The 22,966-nt window shown below is 51.8% G+C and overlaps 1 protein-coding gene and 1 pseudogene across 1 annotated transcript; both read left to right on the top strand.

The window, feature by feature from the left end:
* The first annotated feature begins 3,712 nt into the window (after nucleotides 1–3,712).
* B3GNT7 (UDP-GlcNAc:betaGal beta-1,3-N-acetylglucosaminyltransferase 7) lies at nucleotides 3,713–8,998 on the top strand. The gene is made up of 2 exons (XM_043909705.1): nucleotides 3,713–4,203; nucleotides 6,330–8,998. The coding sequence occupies exons 1-2, from the start codon at nucleotides 4,193–4,195 to the stop codon at nucleotides 7,522–7,524; spliced, it is 1,206 nt and encodes a 401-aa protein (XP_043765640.1). The 5' UTR covers nucleotides 3,713–4,192; the 3' UTR covers nucleotides 7,525–8,998.
* LOC122698186 lies at nucleotides 7,702–19,443 on the top strand (annotated as a pseudogene).
* The last annotated feature ends 3,523 nt before the right edge of the window (nucleotides 19,444–22,966 follow it).

The raw sequence follows: 22,966 nt of genomic DNA, 5'->3' as shown, positions 1-22,966 counted from the left end.
TTGCCTTAGTTGTGGGTCTGAGGGTGTACAGGTCCACCCTTGCCTGATGCTTCACACTCCACCGTCCCTCCCTGGCTTTCTCAGATCCCAGGCAGGGGATGTGGCCACCTCTCCTCCTCTTCTCAAGCTCATACCTCCAGCCAGATTGCTGTGGATGGAAGGACCCAAGACCAATGAAAGAAAGTTCTTGGCCTGGGCATTGTGCTGCTGGCTTACGGGGCTCATTCAGACTCAAACAGAAGGGTCTGTCTAGTTTCTTGCCAGGTACACATGTTCACCAGAGAGCAATGCTTTCTGAGACTCCACTGTGAATTAACAGACCCTGCGGTGCAAGTGTGCTGGCCACCCTTGCAGCGCTGGCCATGGCTGCCCCCAGGGTGTGGACTCCTGCTGGGGAGCGTGTGAATTCACACACTCACCCACATCACGCTGCTGCACTGATGTGACTGTGGTCACGGCTGCTCTCCAGCCTGCAGCCCCTGCCCAGCTCTGGGTTTCATCCCCTCTCCCCCAGGTGCCCAGAGCTCCTCACACCTTGTCTGCCCAGGGGCTGACCCAGGGCACCCTCTGGTCTGGCAGAGACCTGCCTCTGCCCCCCACATCTGAGGGCTCAACTGGCCCTGGCCCTGGGCATCTGTCCTCAGGGGAAACCAGTAGGGGCTGGATCCCAATCCATTCTGGAGGGTTGGTGGAGGCTGATGTGAAAGAAACTGGGGAGCGGGGTGGGGAAAGGGAACCGGGAGAGGAACAAGAAGAGAAGAGGTGGGGAGGGAAAGGAGGGTATGGTCCAAAGTGTGTGGAAAAAGAGGGGGACAGAGAAGTGGGGGCTCTTGAGATTCTCCCAGACAGGGCTCACTGAGCCCCCACTTTCATGGCAGAACATCAACCCAAGGGGAGCAAAGAATGATTGTGGGACAGGGGACACCTGACCCACTTCCACCACGCTTGGGACTGCAGCCCCACCCCAACCAGATGCTTCCATCCCCCAGCCTCTCTCCAGGGTGACCCACAGACCCCCCCCCCCCCCACCTCCTGGATCTGTCTCTGCAGCTGCCCTGTGTCCTCAGCCAGGGCGGTGGGGCAGGTGACTGATCTCCTCTGCAAGCTGCCCTCTGCCTCCTCGGGGGCCTTGCTCAACCACCCCAGCCACGGCTTGAGACCACTGGCAGGAATCTGCCAGGACTCTGCCTAAAGGACCGTTGGAGTGGGCCAGATGGGGTGAGCTCCAGCTCTCCTGACAGAGACAGGCCCAGGCAGCCTCAGGGAAGCCTGTCGGACTGACAGTGAAAGCTTGACCAGGGCCTGGCCAGGTGCCCACAGCCCCTGCCCCCACCCCACAGTCAGGCACTGAGTATTTAATTGTCATCCCTTTCCCAGTCTGAGTTCGACCCGAGGCACAGATCAAATGAATCCGTGATGACAAACCGTTTCTCTCAATGGACCAGATTCCACTGGCAAACACTCCGCTGGCTTTGCTGGCGGGCCCTCCCATCCCCACCTCGTTAAGCCTTCCTGGGTTCTGAGGCCTTATGGATTGGGTAAATATTAACAACAATAATACTCACGGCAACCGGTCTGTCACAATGCCACCACTAAGAAGACACTGATCAAGCTTCTCATGCGTCATCTCCGTAATTCCATGCTGGCAGGAAACTGAGGTCTCAAGGGGATAAGCCACCTGCTCCTAGTGACAGTCAGGAAGTGCAAACCTGCATACCCCACACTCTCCAGTCCAGTAGTAGTAGTAGTAGTGCCTGTCGCTCAGTCGTGTCCGACTCTTTGCAACCCCACTGACTATAACCCGCCAGGCTCCTCTATCCATGGGATTTTCCAGGCAAGAATGCTGGGAGTGGGCTGCCATTCCCTTCTCTAGAGGATCTTCCCAACCCAGGGATTGAACCCAGGTTACCTGCATTGCAGGCAGATTCTTCACCGTCTGAGCTACAGGCAAGTCCCCAAACCCAGGTTCAAAACCCATTCCCAGGGATCTCTGTGTCCACCCTCAACTAGGCTCCTAAAAAGACCCCACAGCTTCTGTGTGAGACGTAAACGCTGAGGCAGGGTAGACTGTCCTCCGCCAGGCTAGCACAAGCCCCCTCAAGGCCACACCTGCAGGGCAAAGCAGAAGCCCAGGCAGTGAGCTACCTGGTGCCCTGTGGAATGGGTGGCCAGGGGGACTGTGGGGGCTCCCCAAAAGCAGGCAGCCAGGCCCAGGGGGCTGGGCTGCAAGTCAGACCTTCTTCCTGCTCTGGCACTTGGGAGGGGCTGCTATGAAGGGCACTGATCCCAGGGTCCTCCTCTGGAATTCGACCTGAAAGGCCCTTCACATTCCCTCACTGAAGCTTGCAACATCCGGAAGAAATTCTAATGACTGTTTCTCCTCCTCCTCCTTTCCTTAAGGCTCTGGAGAGGCTCTGGAGTCTTAAGGAAAGACCTGCTCACCCAAGCCTCAGGGGTTCAGGCTTCCTATCTCCAGTCTCTTACTGTACCTGGGGGCCTCCTGGCCTCCCTGAGGGCCTCCTAGCAGGAAGGAGCTCCCTGGGTGAAAGGCAAAAGAGCCTGCCTCTGGAACCAGGCAGGCCTCCTGGGTTTGCTTACTATGAGAGCTGACAGGCAGGAGTCAGGCACCTTCATTTCCTCCTTTGTGGAGCAGTAATAATAATAGCCTCTAGGACTGAGTCACTCACGCATGGGCCTCAAGTGTGCTTTGCATATTGCACTGCTTGATGAATGTTAGCTGTTATTTACTGGCCTGCAAAACGCTTGTGTCACTACTATGGGCATTTCTGAGGCCCTACTGTAAGTTCGGGGGCTTCCCTGATGGCTCAGACGGTAAAGAATCCGCTTGTAGTGTGGGAGACCTGGGTTCAATTCCCCGGTTGGGAAGATCTCCTGGAGGAGGGAATGGCAACCCACTCCAGTATTCTTGCCTGGAGAATCCCCATGGACAGAGCAGCCTGGAGGGCTACAGTCTGTGGGTTCGCAGAGTCAGACAGGACTCAGCGACTAAGCACAGCACTGTAAGCTCAGGGATGGGACTTCAGCGTGGAACAAGGCTAGAACAGGCCTGAGCAATAGCAGGACCCGCGGGGGTTTTACCTTTTAGGGGGTTCTGGAAATCACCTGGGTGGAATACCCACCACCCCTGACCGATTGGGCCAAGAACACCCCAGGAGTTCTCTGTCTTCATGCAGCCCACTCCCTAAGAGTCGCTGGGTGTGGCATACACAAACAGATTAATAAAGGCTTAGGGACAAAAAGGGGTTTGAAGTGAAATACTAGTGGACAGATGAAAAGGCAGGCTGGGCCAGCAGACAGGCCTTTTGGCGGTGAGGAGGGGTTCTCTGGGATTGGAAGAGCTCCAGAGATGGAGAAGGCCATTGTCCGGGGCAGAGAGAAGGCTTCAGAGCTGCGGCGTGGGCCGCTGTCCCCACTCGGACAGCCCAGCCGCCTCCTGACCTCTGCTTGGGGTTCAGCTCTCTCCGCCCCAGTCTCTCTCCTCTGCAGATCCCACCTTAGATAGCGGGGTGCGGGGGTGGGGGTGGGGGCCCTGCCTGGAAGGGGCCAGGGGAGAGAGGGCAGAGGGAAACAGACAGGAGGAAAGGAAGCCCTGTCTCTGCCTCCCCCACCCAGAAAAAGGCCGGACGAGGCTGGAGGGAAATGGCGGGGCCCCCGTGCCCCCGGAGAGATTGGAGGTGGGTGGGGTCCCTGTTCGCAAGCATCCAGAGGGGCCGGCGACCCCGGGGAAGCCCCCCCACGGGGGGGAAACCCCCGTCCCCGGTGGCGGGAGTGACCTTCGTGGGTTCCGATGTCCCGACTCGGCCACTCACGCTCCGGCCGAATGACCGTGGGCGGTTCCGCGCGCCGCCGGGGCTCGGGTGCCACCTCCGGAAAATGGGTCACTTACCGCCCCGCCGTGCTGCGCCCCGAGGTCGCGGGGATGGAGGGCCGGGGGGGGCGCCGAAGGGGTTAACGTACCTGGGCCGCCGCCTACCCTGCCGGCCCCTCCTCCGGCCGCGGGGAAGTCGAGAGCCTCGGCGGGGGCGCGGCCGGACCTCCGCCCCCGCCCGCCCCCGCCCGCCCCAGTCCCTGTCCCGTTCCTCGTCCCCGCCCGCCCGCCGTCCCCGAGCCCGCGGCGCCCAGAGCTGCGATCCGCGCGCCCCGCTCCGCCGCCGCCGTGGCCCGGGCCGCCATGTCTCTGTGGTGAGTGGGGCCGTCGGGCCGGGGACCCGGGCTGCGGGAGCGGTGAGGGATGCCGCGGGTCGCGGGGGGCGCGGGCTGGCCTCCGTTTCCCGGGCGCAGCTGGGCTGGCGCGGCGATGGCTGGAGATGCCCGGCCGTGCGCGACGCCTGGGCCGGCCGGTCGGCGATTGGAGGACCGCGGTGGACTCGTGCGCTCAGTCTTCCCCTGTCGCCCGTATGCTCTCTTACGCTCTGGCCCCAAGGCACCCAGAGCTCATTCCTGGACCCGCGGAGTTGGGGACCGCAAGGTCTCGCCGGTAGCTGGGTCCCGTCCCCGATTCCGAGGGCCTCCTGCGTCCTGGGCGACCCCTGTCCTCCACCCTCAACCCCGAGTGGCTCTCCTTCCTCTCCGGGAGCTGGGGCCTCCGGCCTGCCCACCGCTCCCCTTGCACTGGGGGGAGAGGGGGGTGTCTTTTTTTCCCCCACAAATGGAGTGGAAACAGCCTGGAGTGAAGGGGCATAGCCTCATGGCCCTCTTTGGGGTGACCCCCTCAGTCCAACCCAACAAACCAGGCCAGAGTACTCCCCTGTCCTCCTCCTGGGACGATGGGGTCTGGGTCACACCCCACCCCAGCACCTGAAATGACCCAGCCTCCCTCCAGCTCTATATCTTGGGAGCCCATGGGAAAATGTCTCTCCATTGGGCTCTGCATCACTCACCCTGGGTGCCTGCACCTTTCATCAGCCGGTCCTGAGGCCACCCCAGGCTGGACCACCTGGTCCCTGTCTCACCATTTTGCTGCCTGTCTCTCCCATCACCCTGAATCTCCCCTCTTGACACCCTTCTGGCCTGGCCCTGTGAAACCACACTTTCTGGTCTGCCCTTTTCCTGGAGTCCCCAGCTCTGCCTCTCCCCAGAAGAGAACATGGCAGGTGTCCTGGGTCTCCCCAGACTGTGAGCTGAGGAGAGAGGGTCCCTGGGCCCAGGGACTCAAGGCCCAAGGATTCAGAACCCTGGCCCTGCAAGCGCTCCTAGAAAATAACTGATTTCTGCTTCCTAAAGGGGTGTAGTGGGGTTAACTTGGCATGAGGGACCCTGGAGAGTGGGGGTCCAACTGTGCCCCTCTCAAGGCAGCAGAGCTGGGGGAATTCAGCTCTCTTAGTGGGGCTCAGACTGGAGCTACAGGGACAGTGGGCTTGCTAGGAGATGCTCGCCCCATTTTCAGGCTTCTGTCAATGGTGAGAACTGTTCTTTTTTTGTTGGGTCAGATGGATGGGGGTGGGTGGGAGGGGAGGGACAGGCTTCTTCAGGTTCCAGGTGAGAGCTTTCTCCCCAGTATCCCCTATACTTTTTGAACAGGTGTCATCTCTGCACCTCCCAGTGGTTTACCCCAGTGGTTCACCAGGTTTGCACAAAGCAGACAGGGTGCCTGAGGGAGAGATGGGGAGCAGGGCAGGTCAGCCCCTTGTAGAATCACAGCATTCCCCCAACTCCAAACCCACTCTGTGCCCAGCACTGCAGCTGACACGCCAGTTGCGTGCTATCCTCATTTTGAGAAAGAAAAAAAATCACAGCTTGGAGAGGTTAAGAGAAATCACAAAACGTCTCCATGTAGCTTGTATTCAGTAAGTGCATGCGTGTGTTAAGTCACTTCAGTCATGTCTGACTGTTTGCGACCCTATGGACTGTAGCTCAGCAGGCTCCTCTGTGCATGAGATTCTCCAGATAAGAATACTGGAGTGGGTTGCCATGCCCTCCACCAGGGGATCTTCCCAACCCAGGGATCAAACCGTGTCTCCTGCGACTCCTGTATTGCAGGTGGATTTTTTTTACCACTGAGCCATGGGGTGGAGGGGTGGGGGGGCAATTTTCCCCATTCATAGCAGGACCAAAATCTGAACTCCAGGAGCCTGACTCCACAGCGCCTGTACTTAAGCTCTGTGTTGTGTGGCTCCCGGGTCCTAGAGGAGGGAGGTCAGGATGGGAGAAGAAGCAAGACCTCCTCTGACCATTCAGGGGCCCAGGGACTTGAGTCTGTGTACAGGGGCCATCTGCCCATCTGGGACTGCAGCTCTGTACAAGGGGACTGACTCATCCTTTCTTCTCTCTTCTGAAACATCCGCTCCCCACCTCACCCCTACCCCCAGGAAGAGAACCGTCTACAAGAGCGTGTGCCTGTCCCTGGCCTTGCTCGTGGCCGTAACGGTATTCCAGCGCAGTCTGACCCCCAGCCAGTTTCTGCAGGAGCCCCCGCCAGCCTCCCTCAAGCAACAGAAGGCCCAGAAACCCAGCGGACTTCTGGTGAACCCTGACAGCTTCTGGAAGAGCGCGAAGGAGGCGGTCACCCCCACTCCCATGGTTTCACGGAGGCCCCAGGCCTGGGACGTGAACACCACTAACTGCTCGGCCAATATAAACTTGACCCACCAACCCTGGTTCCAGGGCCTGGAGCCACACTTCCAGCAGTTTCTGTCCTATCGCCACTGCCGCTACTTTCCCATGCTGCTCAATCATCCGGAGAAGTGCAGCGGTGATGTGTACTTGCTGGTGGTCGTCAAGTCCATCATCGCGCAGCATGACCGCCGCGAGGCCATCCGCCAGACCTGGGGCCGCGAGCAGGAGTCGGCGGGCAGGGGCCGCGGTGCAGTGCGCACTCTCTTCCTGCTGGGCAAGGCCTCCAAACCGGAGGAGCAGTCCCACTACCAGCAGCTGCTGGCCTACGAGGACCGCATCTACGGGGACATACTGCAATGGGACTTCCTTGACAGCTTCTTCAACCTGACCCTCAAGGAGATCCACTTCCTCAAGTGGCTTGACATCTACTGCCCTGATGTCCGCTTTGTCTTCAAGGGCGATGATGATGTCTTCGTCAACCCCACCAACCTGCTGGAATTTCTGGCCGACCGGCGGCCCCAGGAGGACCTGTTTGTGGGAGACGTTTTGCATCACGCCCGGCCCATCCGCCGGAAGGATAGCAAGTACTACATCCCCGGGATCTTATACAGTCAGAACAGTTACCCGCCCTATGCAGGCGGAGGGGGCTTCCTTATGGCCAGGGGACTGGCCCAGCGCCTGCACCACAGCTGCGACACCCTGGAGCTTTACCCCATCGATGACGTCTTCCTGGGCATGTGCCTGGAGGTGCTGGGCGTGCGGCCCATGGCCCACGAGGGCTTCAAGACTTTCGGCATCTCCAGGAATCGCAACAGCCGCATGAACAAGGAGCCCTGCTTCTTCCGCTCCATGCTTGTCGTGCACAAGCTGCTGCCCACCGAGCTGCTGGCCATGTGGGAGCTGGTGCATGGCAACCTCACCTGTTCCCGCAAGCTCCAGGTGCTCTGACCTGGCCTGGGCCGTCAGGATTGACGAGGAACATGTGCTCCGGAGTGCCTGCGAGTCGCGAGGCTGCAGCTGCAAGGCCAGGGCACCGCCTCTGGTCCCCTGCAGGAAGGTGGAGGGGTGGGCCTTACGTGCCCCTGGGTGTGGTGGGGTGCGGGTGACCGGGACTAAGGCCCGGCCATGTTCCGAACGGCCCAGACTGGAGACTGGTTCTCTGGCAGCCCTCCCAGCCTGGGTCTGTGGTCTGGCTCCGTCTAACCGGGCGGGAGGCCCTGATGGCCTCTCAAGGAACCCTGTGCTCAGGTACCCTAGGCTCAACCTGCCCTCGACGGGTCCAGGGCTGCCCTCTTGTCTTCACAGAGCGGATCCTCCAGCTTCTGTGAAATGCCTCAGTCTCCCCACGGCTGCTTGGGCAGCCCTTTCAGGAGAAAGCTCAACCCTGTGCAGGCTCACAGGCCTCCCCCCGTCAACGCCTCTGGGGGTTCCTGGAGACCGAGCCGCAGAAGGCCCTCAGCACCCCCCTGCCCCCCGGGGCCCTGACCCTCCTGGGGTTTGACTGCACAGTCTCTGCTCCCAGGTGGCTTCGCTCCTGGCTGCGTCCGGCGCTGCTCCAGCCGGCTCCCGTCTGTCCGGAAGCCAGAGCAGCGGCTCTGACTACCTCAGTGATCCTCAGAACCTCTGGATGGGCTGCAGCCCCACCTCACCGCACCCCAGCCCCCACTCCCCTGCCCCCAGACGCAGGGCCAGAGAGCCGAGCTCCGGTCCCAGCAGTCCCAGTGCTGCTTCGCAAGGCCTGGCTCCCCCAGTTGGAAACCAGCTGGTCTGACCCTGGAAGGATATGCCTCCATTACTGTGAAGTTTTATTTATGAAGAATTCGGAGGGAGAAGGCGCCAGGCCTCGGAGGGTGGGGGGAGGTGGTGTTCTTCCCTTTCCTTATTTCAGCAAGACATCGCCTCCCTCCGCCACTCTTGTCCCCTCAGCCCCGCCCCCACCCCAGGCACACAGCCCCATGCCCATCACAGCTCCCCCCTCAGCCTCCAGAGCCATGCCCACCTGCATGCCTACTTCTCCAGGCCCTGAGCAGACCAGCATTGGCCCCTGTGAAGGGATGGAGTGACTTGGTGCCCACCGCACTCGGGTTCAGGGATTCCTGGGGGATGGCTCCAGAAGATGTCACCTTGCATCAGGGTCAAGTCCCCTGGGAAAAGTGAGGGATTAACTCTTATTTTCTTAATAAAAGGGGACTGGTTTTTTTTCCCCCTCCCCGGTGTGAAATTTCCTGTCGCCATTTCTATTGGGGAAGGCACAGCTTGTTCCTTGTTATTGGCTGGTGGGTACACAAGGACCCTCTGAAGGGCCTCTTGATCTCCAGGAGGAAAGCAGAGGCCACATGGGCCCCTGGTTGGGGGGTGGGGTGCAAGAGAGACCTGCAGCTCAGAGAGCATTTTCTGGTGAGGGCCGGGCCAGAGCTGCCCCTGAGGCTGGGGTGACAGTGAGTGGGGTGGGGTGGGCGCCTGCAGGGGCTAGTGGGCTTCCTGACATTCCTGCAGTCAGCCTTGAGCCTAGATCAGGTTGATAAGAAACATTGAAACAGTGGGGTCCAGTGATGGGGGGACTGCACTGCACAGGGAACCTCGGCCGAAACTGCTTACCTCCAGGGTGAGGAGGGCAGTCAGCCCCAGGAGGAGGGACACTGGGGTGCGGTGGGCAAGCCAGCAGCTCCCTGCCTGTGCTCAATGGGTCAGATGCCCTGAGAGAGTCACTTGCTTATTAATGTCCACGCCAGGCCTCTTCCCCAAATGAGTGAGAGCAAGGGCTGGGTCCTAATATAAGGCACCATCTTCGAATGTTAAGAATGTCACCACCAAGCCGGCCCTTCTGAGTTGGGACCTGGTGACTGCACATGTGAGGTCTTTTACTCACCGTGTGAGCCTGGGGGCTGCAGACAGCAGGGTGGGGCTCTAGGGTCTCTGCCTTCCCAGAGCTCAGTCCAGCCAGGGCAAGAGCCATGGAGAGACAGCCAGGAGACAGAGGTGGAAGGGCCACTGGTCCCAGCGCACAGGTGGGGGCCCAGAGACAGCATTTGTGCTCAGAAATCACCTGAAGGATGCTGAGCAGGTGTGTGCTGAAGCAGATAGCTGCTCCTCAAGAGTGGGAAGATGGAGTGGTGGGGTGGGGGGAGCTGGGGTGTGAGAAGAGGATCTCAGGGCCTCCTGGGTTGCAGGGGGGTGTTCAGACTTGATCCTGAGAGGCAGGGACCGGGAGTGGGGACCTGGGTGCGCACCCCTGCCTCTAGGCTCGCTCTGTTTCCAGCTGAGCCGCAGGGACTCGGTGGAAGCAGCAAGTTTCCAGCATGGGAACGCCCTCAGCCTCAGCCCCAGGGGGACCCTTGTATCTGACCCCGTTTCAGACCTCAGAGGCCCAGGCTGAGCTTGCAGAGAGGGCTGGGAAAGGGGTGGGGCGCCAGCGTTAGCACAGCAGGAGGAAGGGCAGGGAACCCACCTGTGAGGGGGCCAGTGGAATATGACCCCCCAGCACAGGGTGGGGAGCAGGCTTCATCACCAGGCCTGCCAGTGCACCTGCGTCTTGAAGAAGTAGGTGCTTGCCTGTGGTGGAAGGGGAAGGAAGGACAGTCCAGACAGGGGGCCATGCAACAACCCAGGAGTGCAAAAAAAGCAGGACATCGGAGCTGCTGGCTGCCCGGTGTGGACAGTGTTGGAGATGAGGCTGGATGGAGTGTCCTGGTGCTCCCTGCACCACCACATCTTGGCCAAAGGTGCTATTTAAGCTGGTGGCTTGGCCATTCTCGGAGAGTTCCCAGGTATCCTTCATGCATACAGAAGGTATACATATCATTGGGTATGTTTTTCTCTTCTTAACCTGTCTTTTCTCATAGAGAAGGGTCTCCGCCAAGAACCTAGAAGGCCAGAGGGGGAAATTATCTTTCCTCCCCACCAAATCCTACCTCTCCCTTTCGGAGCCCACTCAGTCTTTAATTGTCTGGAAACCTCAAGGGCTTCCTTAGTCCCGAGTGTGTGTCCGGGAAAAGTCTGAGCCACCCTCTGCAGCGGTTGCCTCTCATCCCACACGGTGACACCCTGGCACATGGGCCCCCACAGTTCTGTGGACTCTGAGGCATTGTCTTCCTGACAGAGGCTGCAGCGGGGCCCACGATTCATAGACAGAACAATTCTCTTAGTCACCCTTGCTTGTTCTTCTCCAAAGAGCAGAAGAAGCCAGCTAGGGGCGCTGGGTCCTGAGACTCAGTCAGTAACACCGAGTTCGGGAGGACCCTACAAATTCACTCAGATTCTGTCACTGGGAAGCAATTTTCCAGGGCTGCTGGTAAATTTTAGGTAAATTTTAGTCAGTCCTCAATCAGATCCTGAGGAACAGGTTGGGGGGAAGGGGAAGTGAGTCTCAAACCCTTTCCTCCCCAAAGACCCGGAGCTTCAAAGGCAAGACGCTTCCCCCCTGCTGTCCTGCCTCCAGTCCTGCATTCCTAAGAGGCCTGCGGAAGAGGTAGCTTTGTCAGGCCACAGAAGGTCTCCTGCCAGGCAATGGGTGCTGCTTGGCCACATTTACATAACTAAAGGAGACCACTCAAAGAACTCTACCCGTAACAAAGAAAGCCTGTTCTGGGGAGACTCACTCTGTCCACCTCGGCTGAGAAGGAGCAGGGAGGGAAGCTTCTGTGGAACCAGTTACAGACGAAGACGACGGTCAAGTGAAGAAACGGAGGCTCCCCAGAGTAGGGTCCCACAGCGCTTGTGTGACCGAGCACTGTCTGAACTCAGTCTCTGCACCTAACCCCCCACCCTTTTGTCTCCCAGGAACCTCCATGTGTATTTGTGGGGTTTTGCCCGACAGTCCCCAAAGTAGAAAAATGTAGTGTCCCTTGAGTGACTGGAAATTGGGTATTTGGGATTTGAGGAAGCCCAGCAGGACTAACACTGTGGGAAAACTTTATTTCCACATAGTTTTAAAAAAATATTGTGAAGACAAGCTTTCCTGTTTAGTGGAACACTATACCTTGTTTAATACACAACCCCCAAGCTGTCTGCTTCTAGCCCAGTTTATGGTCTTGGAGCTATTCTGCACTTTTTTTAAAATCACAGAAAATAGGGGAGGGATAAATTGGGAGTTTTGGGTTCATATACACACACTACTATATATAAAATAGGTAAACAACAAGCACCTACTATATAGCACAGGAAAGTACATTCAATATCTTGCAATAATCAATAACGGAAAAGAATCTGAAAGAGAAGATTTATAATCAAAACTAAATCACTCGGCTGTACACCTGAAACTAACACAACTTTGTAAATCAACTGTACTTCAATTTTAAATTTTTCTAAAATAAAAAAAATTTTAAGAAATATATTGTAAATATAATTTTTAAAAAAACACAGAAAGGGAGAGACTCCATCAACTTCTCTCCCCACTGTGGAAAAACCAGTTTTGCCTCCGTTAGCAATTCAATTCCTTCATTCCATACAAATCTGTGCTTTTAGACAAGTCTCCTGTGAACCAGTTATAACATCAGCTTACCCTCTTACGAATAAAATAAATCTTTACCTCGTAGGAGTTAGGCGTTTCTTTTTTCTAAAAGGTATCTTTTACCATCTTTTATATTAAAATGACCACAGACTCATTATGGTTTAGAATGTCATTTTTTGCATATATTTCTGATACCAAACTTGCATCTTGGAATAAATTTTACACCTTCAGGTGAGCCTAGAGCTCAATCCCTTCCGAAGGGGCTCAGCCCCGCTGCTCGTCTGCAAAGCCCTAACTCCCCGCGGAGCTTTGGGGAAAAAAATTGGCGTTCAGGCCCCAACCCAGGCGGGGTACACCCGAACCTCGGAGGCGGGCGCTAGTCTAGGTATTTCAACACCCCCCCCCCCCACCCCCAGGTGACTCCGGCCGACGCCCGGGCGGGGACTAACTGACACTGCAGAGCAGCAGGTGATGGGTCAGGAATCTGCTCGCGCTTTGTTTTTCTCTGGTGTCGAATCTAACAAGAATGCCCGGAATTCCTGCCCTCGCCCCAGGCAGGACTGAGGGTGCGGGCGCCGGAGAGTGGTCAGCGCAACCCGGAACCCAGAGGCCATCGCTGAACCACCTAGGCTTCGGTGGGGACCATCGCGCTCTGCCGTCGGAGGTGGGGGAGGTCAGGGGAGGGTAGTGGTGGAATCCACAGGACCCCGGGGGCCTGGACTAGAGGTGGAGAGTGCGACATCTAGTGAGACCTACCTGTTGGCCCGCGCCGCGATCGCAGCGAGGCTGGGGGCGCGGGGCGCTGGGCAGACCCCTCTGCGCCGGCTCCGTAGCGGCGGCCCCGGGCAGGGCCCTTGAGAAGATCCAAGGGGCGGGGAGGGGCCGGAGGGTTGGAGTCATCCGCGGAGCCAGAACCATCCCAGGACAGGGCGGGGAGCGCCCCCAGCCGACCACGGTGGGCATAGTGACAAAGAGGAGGGCGATTAGAGCTGTTACGTGAAATCGGTTAACTTGAAATCCTTGTACCCCAAGTTATCCGCTTGTATCCCTAAGGGCATGTATGCCTCTGAAATACCAGAAATCTCCACGCCAGACTATTTAATAGGAATTCTTTCCTTGTAATGGGCTTCCCTGATAGCTAAATTGGTAAAGAATCCGCCTGCAATGCAGGAAACCCCAGTTCAATTCTTGGGTGGGAAAGATCCGCTGGAGAAGGCATAGACTACCCAGTCCAGTATTCTTGGGCTTCGCTTGTGGCTCAGCTGATAAAGAATCCGCCTGAAAAAAAAAAAAAAGAATCCGCCTGCAATGTGGAAGACCGCGGTTCCATCCGTGGTTTGAGAAGATCCCCTGGAGAAGGGAAAGGCTACCCACTTCAGTATTCTGGCCTTGAGAATTCCATGGGGTCGCAAAGAGTCAGACAGGACTGAGCGACTTTCACTTTCAATGGAACTCCAGGGATTTTATTCTCTTCTTTCTGCTTATTTGTCTAAAGAATTTTGTACCATGAGCGGTTACCACTTAGTTGAGGGATAAAGTTTAGAAACGTAGACAAGGTGGAGACGTCACTTTGCCGGCAAAGGTCGGTATAGTCAAACCTATGGTTTTTCCAGTAGTTATGTAGAGATGTGAGAGTTGGACCATAAAGAAGGTTGAGCGCCAAAGAGTTGATGCTTTTGAGCTGTAGTGCAGGAGAAGACTCTTGAGAGTCCCTTGGACAGCAAGGAGATCAAACCAGTCAATCCTAAAGGAAATCAATTCTGAATATTCATTGGAAAGACTGATGCTGAAGCTGAAGCTGCAATACTTTGGCCACCTGATGTGAAGAACTGACTCATTGAAAAAGACTCTGATGCTGGGAAAGATTGAAGGCAGAATGAGAAGGAGGCTACAGAGGATGAGATGGTTGGATGGTATCGTCAACTCAATGGACATGAGTTTGAGCAAACTCTGGGAGATGGTGAAGGACAGGGAAGCCTGGCATGCTGCAGTTCATGGGATCTCAAAGAGTCAGACATGACTTAGTGACTACACAACAAAAAGTTTAGAAGATAGACGTGGGCCAATATTCAGACAGAACGGGTGCCCTTGGAGGAGTGAAAGTGGCTTTGAGGCCCTCAGGGGGCTTCTTCCAGAAAAAGGAGGAATGATTCTTGTTTTACCCACCAAGGAGAGCAGTACAGTCTCTTGACAGAAATCACTTTGGCTGGCCCACCCTCAGGGGCCCTCTGAGGTCAGAGGAAGGAAATCTTAGAATCTGAAAACAATCCACTGTCCTTGTAAGTGTTTACTGTGTAAGCAAGCACTCCTACACAACCAACGCAAGAATCCATTTATTATAAAAGCTAATATATAACCAACACAATATTGTAAAGCAATTATCCTCCAATTAAAAATAAATATATATATTTTAAAAAGCTAATGTATAGCCAGCATTGCTTAGGGTAAGTTTGATTGCAAATGGCATAAAATTCAGCTCAGGCTTTTTGAAACTTTAAAAGGGATTACTGGCTTGCATGAGTGAAAGGTCAAGGGCTTAAGTGATGGATTGAGATCCACATTCGGGTAGCTAGTTTGCAAAAGCTGCACATTGACCACCACACTGACCCCAGGCAGATAGCCTGAAAAACTTTGAGGCAGGTCTGGAAACAGCTGACCATCCATCATTGCTGCCTGTGGTTAGCTAGTACCAGCTGCTGGCTAAAAGGCCAGACTCGAATCAGGCATCCCAAGACACCCAAACCTAGTCAAACTTTTCTTGCTAGATTTGTTTTATGTAATTTGAACCAATGTTCTTTGGCACTTAAAAAATAGAGGTTATTGATAAAAATGTATCTTTTATAGTGAAGACTTATGAGCCATTGTTGATCACAGGACACTCATCCCCCAAAGATATCCTACCTGCTCCCAGGAACTTTCACATTGATGAGGTGTCATTCTTACAATTACAGTGCATTATGTGTTTCCCTTGACCTCTTGCATGCATGCTCAGTCGCTCAGTCATGTCTGACTCTTTGGGACCCCATGGACTGTATCCTGCCAGGCTCCTCTATCCACGGAATTTTCCAGGCAAGACTACTGGAGCAGGTTGCCATGTTCTCCTCCAGGTGATCTCTCCGATACAGGGCTTGAACCCAAGTCTCTTGTGTCTCCTGCATTGGCAGACAGATTCTTTATATTGCCCAACCTGGGAAGCCCATTATACGTTACAGTTGACCTTAAAATAGGGAGGTTATCTGGGTGGGCCTGATTGAATCCCAGAAGCCCTTAGAAGTGGAGAGTTTTCTCCTGCCAGCTGAAGAAGTCAGAGAGATTCAAAGCAGAAAACAATTCCATATACAATATGGAATTGAAGATGAAGGTTGGCCAAGTGATAAAGAGTGAGAGAAGCTTCTATTAATAGAAGCTGAGAGCAAGCCTTGGTTGGCAGCCAGCAAGGAAGTGGGACTGAAACAAAGATTCATATTAAACTCTATACAACACTCAAGTCAGCACATAAGTCCTTTCTGCTCCTGAAACTTTTACCGCATATGTATATTAGGAAGAAAATATCAAGGGTCCCTCAAAGTGGAAATTGAGCAGACCTAACTCTGTGTGCATGAGACAGTAAATCAGAAATTACCCACAAACGTAAACCAAATGACAAGAACAATGACAACAATCCTAGCCTCTTTCTTAAATAACTGTGCATCAAAGAGAAAGTGAAAGCTACAGATGCAGATTGTTTTGAAATCAAGAATACCACATCATTATATTTATGTTGATAACACCAATTTGCATCATTATGACTTCAGAGGTGTCACATGTTAGACCTTGGGCCTAAAGCAGTTGAATATTGTGAAATTTAACAACTTTCAATGCATTCATTATCTATGAAAACAATAATACAAATAATCAAACTCATATTTCTACTCAAAATTTCAGGGAAAGAACTTTAAAACAGACTCAAGCTGGAGTTCATAACATTGTACAGGAGACAGGGAGCAAGACCATCTCCAAGGAAAAGAAATGCAAAAAAGCAAAATGGTTGTCTGAGGAGGCCTTAGAAATAGCTGTGAAAAGAAGAGAAGCGAAAGGCAAAGGAGAAAAGGAAAGATATACCCGTTTGAATGCAGAGTTCCAAAGAATAGCAAGGAGAGATAAGAAAGCCTTCCTCGGCAATCAATGCAAAGAAATAGAGGAAAACAATAGGATGGGAAAGACTAGAGATCTCTTCAAGAAAATTAGAGATACCAAGGGAAATTTTCATGCAAAGATGGGCTCAATAAAGGACAGAAATGGTATGGACCTAACTGAAGCAGAAGATATTAAGAAGAGGTGGCAAGAATACACAGAAGAACTGTACAAAAAAGATCTTCACAACCCAGATAATCACGAAGGTGTGATCACTCACACTCACCTAGAGCCAGACATCCTGTAATGTGAAGTCAGGTGGGCCTTAGGAAGTATCACTACGAACAAAGCTAGTGGAGGTGATGGAATTCCAGTTGAGCTATTTCAGATCCTAAAAGATGATGCTGTGAAAGTGCTGCACTCAATATGTCAGCAAATTTGGAAAACTCAGCAGTGGCCACAGGACTGGGAAAGGTCAGTTTTCATTCCAATCCCAAAGAAAGGCAATGCCGAAGAATGCTCAAACTACTCCACAATTGCACTCATCTCACATGCTAGTAAAGTAGTGCTCAAAATTCTCCAAGCCAGACTTCAGCAATACGTGAATTTCGAGATGTTCAAGCTGGTTTTAGAAAAGGCAGAGGAACCAGAGATCAAATTGCCAACATCTGCTGGATCATCGAAAACGCAAGAGTTCCAGGAAAACATCTATTTCTGCTTTATTGATTATGCCCAAGCCTTTAACTGTGTGGATCACAATAAACTGTGGAAAATTCTGAAAGAGATGGGAATACCAGACCACCTGACCTGCCTCTTGAGAAACCTGTATGCAGGTCAGGAAGCAACAGTTAGAACTGGACATGGAACAACAGACTGGTTCCAAATAGGAAAAGGAGTACGTCAAGGCTGTATATTGTCATCCTGCTTATTTAATTTATATGCAGAGTAGATTATGAGAAATGCTGGGCTGAAGGAAGCACAAGCTGGAATCAAGATTTCCAGGAGAAATATCAATAACCTCAGATATGCAGATGACACCACCCTTATGGTAGAAAGTGAAGAAGAACTAAAGAGCCTCTTGATGAAAGTGAAAGAGGAGAGTGAAAAAGTTGGCTTAAAGCTCAGCATTCAGAAAACTAAGATCGTGGCATCTGGTGCCATCACTTCATGGCAAATAGATGGGGAAACAGTGGCTGACTTTAATTTGGGGGGCTCCAAAATCACTGCAGATGGTGATTGAAGCCATGAAATTAAAAGACGCTTACTCCTTGGAAGGAAAGTTATGACCAACCTAGACGGCATATTAAAAAGCAGAGACATTACTTTGTCAACAAAGATCTGTCTAGTCAAGGCTATGGTTTTTCCAGTGGTCATGTATGGATGTCATGTATGGATGTGAGAGTTGGACTGTAAAGAAGGCTGAGCACCGAAAAATTGATGCTTTTGGACTGTGGTGTTGGAGAAGACTCTTGAGAGTCCCTTGGACTGCACGGAGATCAAACCAGTCCATCCTAAAAGAGATCAGTCCTGAATGTTTATTGGAAAGACTGATGTTGAAGCTGAAACTCCAATACTTTGGCCACCTGATGCAAAGAGCTGACTCATTTGAAAAGACCCTGATGCTGGGAAAGATTGAAGGCAGGAGAAGAAAGGGACAACAGAGGATGAGATGGTTGGATGGCATCACTGACTCAATGGACATGGGTTTGGGTGGACTCCAGGGGTTGGTGATGGACAGGGAGGCCTGGTGTGCTGCAGTTCATGGGGTCACAAAGAGTTGGACACGACTGAACAACTGAACTGAACTGAAAGTTGGAGTCCCTAGTGGCTAATGGTTAAGATAGGGTGCTCTCACCACCATGGCCTGGGTTCAATCCCTAATCAGGGAGCACCCTGTAAGCCATGTGGTGTGGCCATAAATAAGTAAAACAGACTAAAGCCAAGCCAGTAAAAAGGAAAGAATAAAGACATAATAAAGATGAAAGCTGAATTGATGAATTTGAAAGCAGTAGAACTGAAAAGAATCCAAAAATTGCTTCTTAAGAAAAAAATTAATAAATCGAAAGGGGGGAGGGGTCTCAGCAGCCAGAGGAAGAGTAGGCACAGCTGAAGATGGTGGAAGCCACAGCCTCGAACTGCATCCTGGAGAATTTTGTAGCCACCTTGGCTAATGCGATGAGCCTCCAGCTGCCTCTTGAAGAAGTAACCCCCCCCACTTTTGTCCTTCCCTGTGTCTGCCCCCACTTCTGCCTTCCCCTTCCCTCCCCTCCCCAGCTGTGAGCTTAGCTAGAGACTGGGACAGAGAGACTGGAGAGGTGGTCTCCTGTGGCCAGACTGAAAGCAGCCCAATGCTGAGGACATGATGTCCAAAGATTGCCACTTTGATTACTATGCTCACTTCGGCATCCATGAGGAAGTGCTGAAAGATGAGGTCCGCAAATTCAGGTACCGGAACTCCGTGTTTCATGGCCGGCACCTTTTCAAAGACAAGATGGTGCTGGATGTTGGCTCAGGCACAAGGATCCTCTGCACGTTTACTGCCAAGACCAGGGCCCGCAGGGTCATTGGGATCGAATGTTTCAGTAGCTCTGATTACAGGATGAAGATTATGGAAGCCAAAAAGTTAGACCACATGGTGACTATCATCAAGGGGAAGGTGGAGGAGGTGGACATCATTGCCATAGATGGACTACTGCCTCTCCTATGAGTTGATGCTCAACACCACGGTCTACACCTGAGACAAGTGGCTGGTGCCCGATGGCCTCATCTTCCTAGACCGAGCCACGCTGGTATGTAAGAGCCATTGAGGACCAGCAAACAAAGACTACATGATCCACTGGTAGGAGAATGTGTGCAGCTTTGACGTCTTGCATCAAAGATGTGGCCATCAAGGAGCCCCTGGTGGACATGGTGGACCCCAAGCAGCTGGTCACCAACCTGCCTCATAAAGGAAATGGACATCTACACGGTCAAGTTGGAAGACCTGACCTTCACTTCCCCCTTCTGCCTGCAAGTGAAGCCAAACGGCTGCATGCATGCACTGGTGGTCGACTTCAACAGCGAGTTCACCTGCTGCCACAGAAGGACTGTCTTCTGCACAGCCCTGAGTCCCCATCCCCTCACTGGAAGCAGACGGTGTTCTACATGGAGGACTATCTGACAGTGAAGACAGGCGAGGAGATCTCTGGCACCGTTGGCATGCGGCCCAATGCCAAGAACAACGTGACCTGGACTTCACCATTGACCTAGACTTCAAGGACCGGCTGTGTGAACTCTCCTGCTCCACTGACTACCGGATGCACTAAGGCGGTGCCCAGGTTCTCCCATCCCAGCCAGGCTGGTCCTGCAAAGGGCCCAGGGGCTGCGGCGTTCTTAGGCGGTTTCAGGGCTCCCTCCTCCCCTCCCCACAGAAGGGGGTTTTATGTGCTGGGGCGTGGAGGGCACATTGTGACTGTGTTTTTCATTACTTATGTTTTTATATGGTTGCATTTATGCCAATTAAATTCTCAGCTGGGATGGCAAAAAAATTAACAAATCAAAACTATAATGTGATACCACCTCACACCTATCAGAATGGCTCTTCTTAAAAAAAAAAAAGAAGACAACAAATAAGTGTTGGGAAGGATGTGAAGAGGAGGGAACTCTTGCGCACTGTTTATGGGAATGTAAATTGAGGCAGCCACTATGAAAAATAGTATAGAGGTTTCTCGAAAAATTACAAATAGAGCTACCATATGATCCAGCAATTCCACTTCTGGGTATTTTCCCAAAGAAACCAATAATACTAATTTGGAAAGATATATGTGCCCCTATGTACACTGCAACATTATTTACTATAGCCAAGATGTGTAAGCAACCTAAGTGTCCAGCGACAGATGAAATGAGTGGATAAAGAAGATGTGGTGTGTACACACACACACACACAGTAGAAATGTTACTCAACCATAAATAAGAATGAAAGCTTGCCCTTTGCAACAACATGGATGGACCTAGAGGGTATTATGATAGTGAAATAAGACAGACAGAGAAAGGCAAATACTGTATGATTTTGCTTAAATATGGAATCTTAAAAAACAAAACAAATTATTAGCCATAACAAAACAGAACAAACTCATTGATACAGAGAACAAACTGGTGGTTGCCAGAGGGAGGGGGTTGAGGGGAGGAAAGAATCAGATGAAAAAAACTAAGAGGTGCAAACTTCCAGTTACAATATGCACCCAAACCATGGGGGTGAAATGTACAGCATGGGGAATAGCGTCAATAATCTTGTAATATATTTGTATAATGACAGAAGCTTCCTAGATATATCGATCATCTATAGTGATCAGTTTGTAATGTATACAAATATTGAATCACTATGTTGTACACCTGGAACTAACATAGTGTTGTAGGTTAATTATACTTCAATAAAATAAATAAAGGAATAAAATAAAGTATTGAAATAGCTAGACCACTGCCAAATTTATTAAAAGACAAATATAATTAACAAGTTCATGTAGTTAATGAAGATTAAAATGTAAAATTAGGACTTCTGTGGTGGTCCAGTAAGGCTAAGACTCTGTACTCCCAATGCAGGGGGCCCAGGTTCAACCCCTGTTCAGGGAACTAGATACTACATGTCACAACAAAGATCAAAGATCTTGCATGCTGCAACTAAGTCCTAATGCAGCCAAATAAATTAGCTAAATAACTAAATATTTTAAAAATAATGAAATGTAAAATTATAAAAGAAAGCTGGGGAAAAAAAAGAAAGAAAGCTGGGAGTGGAAGTGATAGGAGGAAGAGGAGGAAGAGGAGCTGTCTCATTTAACTGAGATGCAATCTCCCGTTCTCATACTGTGTTCTCTTACTAGGAAGGGTGGATATTGAAGTAGAGTTCCTTGGGGGAATATGTTTCTTTCAATTTTGCCACAAAGCATTCTCCTATTCAGGTTACAGTCACTGGTAACTGACAGAAACCCTACTCCAAACTAGCTCAGAAAAAAAGAAGTTTTAGTAGATAAAAACAAATCTCTAGGGCTTCAGGTATGGCTGGGTCCAGGTGCTTAACAGGTGACTGCTCTTCACCGATTAGCTCTTCTTCCCTCTGAGTTGACTTGATTCTCTAACAGGATTTCTCCAGATGGAAGGAAAAAGGGTCGCAGGTGGTCATAGACGTAGGTGGTCTTTACAGCTCACTCCCAAAAGAAAAAAAAAAGAGAGAGAGTGTGTGTCTTTTCTGATATTTCTGGCAAATACTCAATAATTAGGTTTGATTGTATCTTATGTCCAAGCTAGACCCAGTGTCTACAGTGAGGAGAATGGAATTCTCTAATCAGGACATCATTGAGACCAGGGATTGGGTTAGTCCCACTTGATCCATATGACGTGAGCAGGATTACAATGGAAGAGGACTGAGAATTCCCTGATGGTCCAGTGGTTAGCACTCCGAACTTTCACTGCTGAGGGTGTGGTTGAGAAGCTAAGATCACACACACACACACACACACACACACACACACACACACACACACACACACACACACACACACACACACACACACACACACACACACACACACACACACACACACACACACACACAAACAGAAGACAGCAGTGAGGGGACGGTGTGTTCCCCAAAAGAAAAGGTTATTAGGAAAAAAAAATTATGGATTCAGTCTACAAAACCTCAGGCTGGGATGGATGAAGCTGACCCTCACATTCTGCTCAAGAGCTGGTGCTTCCTATGCTGGAGTCCCCAGATAAGCCTTTGCCCTCCATCAAACCCCTTCCTTACAAGATTTTTTCCTCCTGGGTTCTGTTGATCCTTCTTGCAATCTGGCTTCCATTCCCTGCCCAACAAAATCCATCAGAATTGTTCTTTTGTGGCAGATCCCCCAATTTAAATAAAGTTCCCATCACTTTCCATGGGGCTTTCAAGTCTGAGCAAATCTGGAATAGTGACTTAAAACCTATATTTGAAGTGAAGGAAAGAGGAATCCAAGACAGAAGAGAGAAAGTAGGAATTTCTATTTTCTTTGCTATCACGGGTTCAGGTCTGCTTTCCAGAACTGAACCTGTGAAAGTTACCTATTGCTGCATAACAAATTATACCAAAACTTAACAGTTATACTTAAACAACCTTTTTGAGGGTCAATTTGAAAAAATATATTGGACTTTCTCCCAATGGTCCAGTGGTTGAGAATCGCCTGCCACTGCAGCGGGCCCTAGTTCAATCCCTGGTCCAGGAAGATTCCACATGCTGCAGAGCAACTAAGCTCATGCGCCACAGCTACTTAGCCTGTGCTCCATGTTCCACAACAAGAGAAGCCCCCACAATGAGATGCCCACACACCACAATTAGAAAGTAGCTCCCACTCGCCACAACTAGAGAAAGCCCATGAGCAGCAATGAAGACCCAGTGGAGTCAAAAATAAATAAATTTATGTTTTATAAAAATTAAAACATATATTGATAGTTTCTTTCAAAATTAAATATGAATCTATGACTCAGTCATTTCGACACTGAGTATTTACCCAAGAAAAGGCATGTTTCTACCTAAAACCTGTACACAAATATTCATGGAGCTTTATTTGTAATAATCCAAAACTGGAAACTGGACTTCCCTGGTTGTGCAGTAGATAAGAATCCACATGCCGGTGTAGGGGACATGGGTTCAATCTCTGATCCGGGAATATTCCATATGCTGTGGAGCAACTAAGCCCATGTGCCATAGCTTCTGAGCCTGTGCTCTACGGCCCTGCTCTAGGGCCCTTGAACCACAACTTCTGAGCCTGTGTGCTGCAACTACTGAAGCCTGCAGGCCTAGAACCTGTGCTATAC

This window comes from Cervus elaphus, chromosome 8 (genome assembly GCF_910594005.1).
Source record: "Cervus elaphus chromosome 8, mCerEla1.1, whole genome shotgun sequence".
Lineage (NCBI taxonomy): Eukaryota > Metazoa > Chordata > Mammalia > Artiodactyla > Cervidae > Cervus > Cervus elaphus.
Note: the sequence above shows the minus strand (reverse complement) of the source record. Positions and strands in the feature narration are given on the sequence as shown.